Genomic DNA, 7,838 nt, shown 5'->3' with positions numbered 1-7,838 from the left:
CATATTAGAAATGAATTAAGTTTAACTAACTTCCAAAAATTAACCAGAGAGGAAAATATTGTTGGTCTTAATGTCTTATTAACTAGAAATTATATTTCTAGTTAATAAGAAGACTAGATATTTATAGTGTAAGTTTTGTACGATTGACATCTGCTAGTAGCTAGGTTAGTAATATTAAGACTGAATATATATATATATATATATATATATATATACTTGATATATCCCATATTAAATATTAACTAGATTCACTTTGAAAAATTAATTCAAGAAAAGAGACTTATAAGAAGTATTTGACCCGTATTATTAACTGATGTAAAACATCTTTAACAAAACAAATACATTAATAGCAATATTGATATTTTTGTAACACTTGTTTCAAGTTTTCTGTTTTTGTTAGCTCCAACGACTATTTTATAGCTCATACAGCTATCTTCAGATTTTCATCATAAATGCATAAATCTTTTTATTTAGTTCCAAAACTAAGACGGATCAATAATATATAAATACAATTAAATTATTTCTTGAATTTTAAATTCAATGAAAAAAGATTCATAATATCAATATTACACCGAAAAAATTACATACATAACTTGAAATTTCTATATATCCATCAGACCATAACTGTTAGTAATCTTTATGCATGTCTTTTTTTTTTCAAGAAAGAATCACATAATAATGTGTCTTTTGTAATTGTAAGTTGTAACCTCTTCAGTTAAAAATGATTAGATAAGAGGATAAAAAAAAATCCGCACCCTTGTTGTGAAATATCTTTTCATTTGCATTTTTTACACTTTACAAAACATGAATTGTTTCCTCCATTACCGGAGCTTGCTCTTCCCTTAGAGAAAAGATTCATCATGTAATTCTCAACATCTTCAGGGGCAAATGTGACATACTCTCTCATTTCCCTCACCGTTCCCAGTCCAATACGGTGCGTTTCGTACAGCTCGCGGTAAATAGGGGTTATTTTTCTCGCGAGAGACGCCTTGATCTCTTCTCGAAAATCCTGTACCGGCACGGTGAACGTGTTTTCTCTCCTATAAGCTTTCTCGAATTCAAAATTGAAATTCCCGAACATAACCCTCGCCTCCGCCGGCGACATTTCCGCCGTTGGATTTTCCGGCAAAGACGAAAACACTTTGCCCCACGCCACTCTCTCGTAGTTCGCCGTCAACCGCTTCACCTTCGCATCGTGATTCATCACCCAATCGTCGCCGAGAACATAATGCAAGTTCGAGGCACGGACGTTCGCCACCACGTGCCGGAGATTGTTCGCGAGAAACAGGTAAGACAACGAAACTTCCTTGTAATGCCTCGATTTGCCGTCGATCTTGCAGAGAAGGACGAGAATAAGCCGCGCCATCTGCACTGAGAACTCCGTCTCCGTCGTCGTGGTGTCGTCGGATTCCGGACTGTATAAGTAAGATTCCGGCAACGGCGACCTCGGCGGCGGTGGCACGTCTAAGAAAATTTCCGAGAGCACGTTGCTATAATCCGCGAGAGTAGTCAAGTGATTCATCACTTGCACTGTCAAGGAATGCACGCCGGCGAAGTTCGCCGTCGATTTGGGCGAGCCTTTCTGAATTGCGGTCACAAACTCCAATAGACTCGTTCGTACGGACTCTGAGAGTCGGAGAAGAAGACCGTAGGCTTGAGATTTAACAGCGGTTGTTGAATCGAGCGAGAATATCGATTCGATCTCCAGCCACAGCGTGGCGATTGCCGCGTACATGTCAATCATCCGGAAGATCTTCTCCGGCGGCGATTTCTTCGTCTTCACGACGAGTTCGGGGAATCCGAACAAAAGAGATGCTCCGCTTCTAGAAACATCAGCGAAGCAAGCTTCTCTGATGGATTGCGACGCACCGAAGACGTGATCGCAGAGGATCCTCTCTCGGGCGAAGAGCGTCCTCACGGCGATCTTAACCGCCTCCAACCAGCTCTTGATTTTAAACTCGAGCACATCCCAGTGCATCTTGTTAACCTTCGAAGCGCTCAACTGCTCCACGTTGAGGCGATAAATGCCTTCGTCAACGATCGATTTTCTCATCGTCGTGTACACGCTGATACATTCCTTCGCGTAGCCGTTGGAAATCATGCAGTCAGCGATGGATTTGAGATCCGCCATGGCTTCAGAAGAAACGCGTTCGACTTCGGAGATACAATCCCCTGATTGGCGAACATCTTCTTCGGCAGTGGCGTCGTCGTAACTGTCGGAACAGAAAGAGGTTCTTGAAGTGGTGGAGGATCTGGTGGAGACGGATTCGGGGTTGAGGTGGGCCCGGTTCATTGATAATATCTGGTAGAACTCTTTCTGGAGTCTCTTCATGGCAATTTGCATTAGGTTATGCGCGAGAATGAGTTTTGGCGAGGAAGAGTTCTGTGAGATCAAAGAGTGCATGGTTTTCTGAAGCATGTTAACGCAGTGGATGTAGTGCGTGGCCTCTGCTTTGTCGTTGTAGAAGAGAGAGGTTACTCTTCCGTACGCAGAGGTTTCAGGGTTCCATTTTAGTATCAGAGCTTCTGCTTCTTCAAAGTCAAAGCTCTCGTTCGCGCTGGTGGAAGAAGGTGAAGCAGTTGAACTCGATGCTGGCCGAGTGTGGCGGGAAAAGGAAAACGACTGCGTTTTCGGCTCGAAGCAAACCAATCTCATATTTGGGACTAAACGACGGCGTTTTCGCAGTATAGTGAAGTGTTTGTTTTTGTTTGGGGGGAAGACGAAAAATGTTTTTGGTTTCAGTGTGCTTGCAAGGTTATATATAGACGCAGTTGCGTTGCGTGAGAAGAAAACGACGCCGTTGCTCTTTCGAGAAATATAAATGTGGGATTGACTTTCAAGTCTCAAGACTAGGTGTGGTTTTCTTCTCATCACAACAAAAGTCTCGTAAGCATTTGTTTGCTATTATGGATTTGGTTTCGTGTGTGGATGCGTAATTCTACACGTGTTGCTGACTTGGAGGAAATTTTTTACCTCGAATTGTTAACAAAGAAAGGAATTTTATTTTTTTTTGGGCACAAAGAAAGGAATATTGTAGGCTAGATGAAAAACTCATGTACACACTACATAGTTTATAAATAAGAAAAAGAAAAAACACGTACAAGATGACCGATATCATGTGCGAAATAATTTTTTCATAAGGAAAATGTTTGATCATGCGTACCATGTACAGTCTAAATGTACTTTCATTGACCAATTATTATTATTGATTGAGTCACAAGAAAAGTGGAAAAGGAAATGGTGACTCCGGGTATAAATTGAGTTTTACGTTTACAAGTTATCTCTAACTATAGTAAATAAAGAGATTTTTATTTTTCTTGCTATTTCCATTACTACTAAATTTTTCTTATTAAAATCAAGTATAATAGAATTTGCAAATCATCATTGAAATAATATTTTATGAAGTTAAATATTTTTTAAGATTTTCAAAATTAAATTATTTAAACACATTTTTTAATTGAGTTTTTTATTGCATACTCATAACTCCTAAAAGCTTTAGTTCACTTTTAAAATAGCAAATATTGTGATAAGCAGGATTAATAACGCAAACACGATAACCTGATCTCGTGTGAAATAAAAAATTCACAAGGCACACCTTTCGCAGTCCAAATGTACTTTCATTGACCAAATATCATTATTAAGCCCTAAGAAAAGCGGAAAAGCTTTGAGTAGCTTTCAATTAATTAAAAGAAAAAAATACAGATAGACACCCGCAATACCCATCATAATTTATTTTTATTTTTTGAACTTATATATATAAAATATTATAAAAAATATAAGTGAATAAATAATTAATATTATATTAAAAAATTTAAATAATAATTATTTTAGGATAATTTTCTTACATATTGATTATTATGGAATAGAAGAGTATTCAATACTCTCAAGAGAGGAAAAAAAGAAAAAAATACAAATATGATAAAAACACAAAGATTTAATGAAATAATATGTACTAGTATCACTACTCTAATTAAAAAAATATTTTCAGACTAAATTTTAAGATGATTATTATAAAATCTTGTTTTCTACTTCTTTTGTTCCATATTACATGATAAAGACACAAGTTCCAAATTAACTTTACAAAATTAATTTTACACTATAATTAATTTATTTTTAGGTTTTATAGTTTATCATTAATATACAAAGAATATAAGTAAAAAAAAACATTAATATTAATACATTGAAAATAGGGATGAGAATAGGCCAGACCGACCTATAGAGGCCTACGACCTGACCTACATAAAGTCCGGTCTGAACTGACTTCTTTAATTAAAAGGTTAGGTTCACGTTTTTTTAAAAGTCTATTAAATTAAATAAATCAGACTTAGGCTTATTAAAAAGCCTAAGTCTGATCTATTTAAAAAAACCTTATATTATTTTTTGGGTACCAATATATACTTATATTATTTTTTGTGTACAATTATTTTTTTTGAAAGTATCAGACTTTGATTACACATTACTCTGCTTTATAATTTCTATTCTTATTTATATTCCTATAATTAAATAATACTTTAATTACAATTTAGGTATGAGTCACGTATCCCTTTATATTCCTCATTATTTATTGACTTTTCTTTTTTCTTTAACTTTCCTAATATGTTCATCAAAGATTTAATGTGAAGAAGCCTTTTAAAAAGACTATCAGCTCAGGTTAGGCTTTTAAAAAGACAGTCAAAATAAAAGTCTTTGATATAGGTTATAGGCCAGACTCAGTCTTAAAAAATTAATCGTAAACTAAGCTCAAGTCTTTTAAAACCTGTTCTGACCTTATCTATTCTCACCTCTAATTGAAAAGATAAAATGAGAATTAGTTTGAGATAACTATTTTTCTTACGCGATACTAATAAAAAGATGGAGGAGTAATTTTTTTTTTTAATTTTTAGATAGTTAATTATTATTTTACGGCTTTGACTGAAACCGCTATTCTAAATTTAGCATATCACTACTTGATTAGAAAGAATGAAGTATTAAGTTTAAAGATCATTCAATATATACGCGAAATAGTTTTGCAAACTGCAAGCGATGGCGAGTGAAAACATAATTAATATTATATTAAAAATTTAAAATAATTATTATTTTAGAATAATTTTTTTCTTACTTGTTAATTATTATGGGACAAAAGGAGTATTCAATACTCTTAAGAGAGTGAAAAAAGAAAAAATATAGATATGATAAAATAAATAATATGATAAAAAGAGAAAGATATATTAAAATAATATCTATGTTAGATTTATGTTGTCCCATAATCATTGGCTTGATTTATGTTGTCTCTTAATCCTCTTTTTCGAAACAAACGTGAAATATTTGACTTGTTTAAAACCATAATCTTTGATGAATCAAATGCGTAATTAATTTGTTGAATTTTCTATAAAATATTATTTAACTTTTTAATATGTCTTTTATCTCTTTAATTAATTATTGATTTACTTTTCCTATATACTACTCCCACTAAATATTAATTAAGAGTAGTTTTGATTTATGTTGTCGCTTAAATATTAATTTAATTTATGTAAGTTTGTGTTTTTTTTTTTTTAATTTTGGTCATTGTTAGTTTTTTTTTATCATTTTTAATTCCGATAAATTTACACATAAAAATAAGGAAGAATAATTTTAAATAACCCAACATCACATGCCTAAATCTTCTCAAGATTAAAAAAAACTAAGTAACAATATCTTAAAATAAATAACTTATTAAGCAATGAAGCTAAAAATGCTCCAAGATGTTCTATTTATAATATTTATTAGATTTAACTATTATTTCTAACAACCAATAGTAACTAACTAATATTTCTTCTAAACCAATTAACTACTCTTAACAATATATATATATATATATAATATTCTAATATTATTTAGTAGATATAAATAGATAATACATTATTATAAAAATGAAACTTTTTTTTATGCTTCAGAACAAAAAAAAAGAAGCAAAAACTACATCCGAATAAAAGCTGCGCCTACTGCATCAGCAGAAAACAAGGCGTAAAAATGAAACGTAAAACTAGCATCAGTTGATTATGTTATATGTTTTGTAAAATAAAAACAAATAATAAATGAGATGATCAATTTAAATCTGTAAATAAAGTTGGGTTTTGATAGTTGGCCTTTATTTGACTAAAAAAATAATTTTAGTATAATTAAAAAAATACGAATGCTTCACTAGTTTTAGACTTATTTAACCGGGCATATACCCCTTTTATTAATCTTTTAATTTTCAAGATAGAATGAATCCATAGTTAATTGATTTATTAATTGTTTTCTAGCAGGATGACGAATGGCGATTCAATAAACTTGCTTTTTCTTTGTTGATATTAACTCGTTTCTTTCAACAAATTACTTCATCTTGTCATTGCTTTACCAACGAATTATGTTACATCATCTTACAAAATCTTCTCATTCATCTTTTTCTTACTTCATAAAAATGTATTAAAAATAAATATATTTAATAACTTAAAAATATAAAAAAATAATATTTTTATATAAGTTTAAAAAATTAATAAAATTTGTTCTAGAAACATTTAAATTCATTATTTGTTTGATTATTTGAGTATTGAATTTCTATGAATGAAATACCTTAGCTAGCCATTGCCAGCTGATTATTTATTTTAGTGAAAATGAAATTAAAATAGTTGCAGTAAATTGGTGAGAACGGGGTTTACGTCAATCAGCTACAGAAACTAAAGTCAAATACAGAATTTTCAAAAAAGTTGAAAATTTGTTTATAATTTTTATAAACACTTCAAGTTCCATGGTGCCACCCTAGGATATATACATCAGCGCTTATATAAACCAACTACGATATCAATTATAATTTATCATTATAAGAAAGTAAAAATAAGATATATAGTTCAATTATATTTATTAATATTTATGATAACTATTTTTAAAAACATATTAATAATAATTTAATTAGTTAATAGTATAAAAAAATTACATTAATAATACATCATCATTAAATTCTTACTATAATATTTATTTTTCTTACGTGACATTTTTATTTTATTTTTTATCACTTCATTTATCATGTTTACTATTTTTTTTCTTCCTAAATCTAAATTCACCTCATTTTTATGTAGACGATAAATAAAGATATATAAATACATTTGTATATCAAAATACTTCGTTAACATCTATTATATTTTTATTTATTTCTCTCTTTCTAATATATGATACTCTCTTTATCTCAAGATAAATATCGTTATGTGTTATTTTACACAGATAAAAATAAATAAATAAATAATAATAATTTAATAAAACTAATCATATTAAATAATTGAAAGAGAATAATATTAATATTTTAAAAATTAAAGTGATATTTACTAGAAATATTAATAAAAAGATAATTAACATTACATTAAAAATCAAATACAACCCTTATTTAAAAATAAATATATATTTTTTCAAATACAACACTACTTATTTTGAGGTGGATTAGAATTATTGTTATTATCTTATAATTTCTTCTACGCACAGTTCCCTGCAGCGACCATGCATGAATAACCCAGAGGCATATCACGAATAAAATCGTTGACAATGTCATATATTAGTAATTAATCATGCATGCATACAATGTCATATAGAATGTTATAGCCAATAGATGATGAACGCGGTTTTGCTTTTTGCATATATTTTTTCTGTGCTAGCGGGCAGATGTAATATAATACTTAAATGAGTTGAATCATATACAGGGGTAATTTGTTTTATTCCATCTCTCTTCTTTTCTCATCATATAACATTTCTCTTTTCTCTTATTTTCTCATGCATACCAGTTATCAAACTAATCTTTGCCCAATATATATAATAACATAAGTGATATTACGTTTGTACACACTTTTTA

General features: G+C 30.4%; 1 protein-coding gene across 1 annotated transcript; it reads right to left on the bottom strand.

Annotated features, from left to right (window-relative positions):
- Positions 1 to 539: 539 nt before the first annotated feature.
- LOC106795635 (exocyst complex component EXO70H1) lies at positions 540 to 3,159 on the bottom strand. The gene has a single exon (XM_041008074.1). The coding sequence runs from the start codon at positions 2,870 to 2,872 to the stop codon at positions 776 to 778; it is 2,097 nt and encodes a 698-aa protein (XP_040864008.1). The 5' UTR covers positions 2,873 to 3,159; the 3' UTR covers positions 540 to 775.
- Positions 3,160 to 7,838: the final 4,679 nt, after the last annotated feature.

This window comes from Glycine max, chromosome 13, assembly GCF_000004515.6.
Source record: "Glycine max cultivar Williams 82 chromosome 13, Glycine_max_v4.0, whole genome shotgun sequence".
In the NCBI taxonomy this organism is placed as follows: Eukaryota; Viridiplantae; Streptophyta; class Magnoliopsida; order Fabales; family Fabaceae; genus Glycine; species Glycine max.
The sequence above is the reverse complement of the archived record's forward strand: the minus strand, read 5'-3'. Positions and strand labels throughout refer to the sequence as shown.

Coding starts and splice junctions, on each gene's coding strand:
- LOC106795635 (XM_041008074.1), bottom strand. CDS start 2,872: ATGAGAAGAAAACCACACCTAGTCTTGAGACTTGAAAGTCAATCCCAC.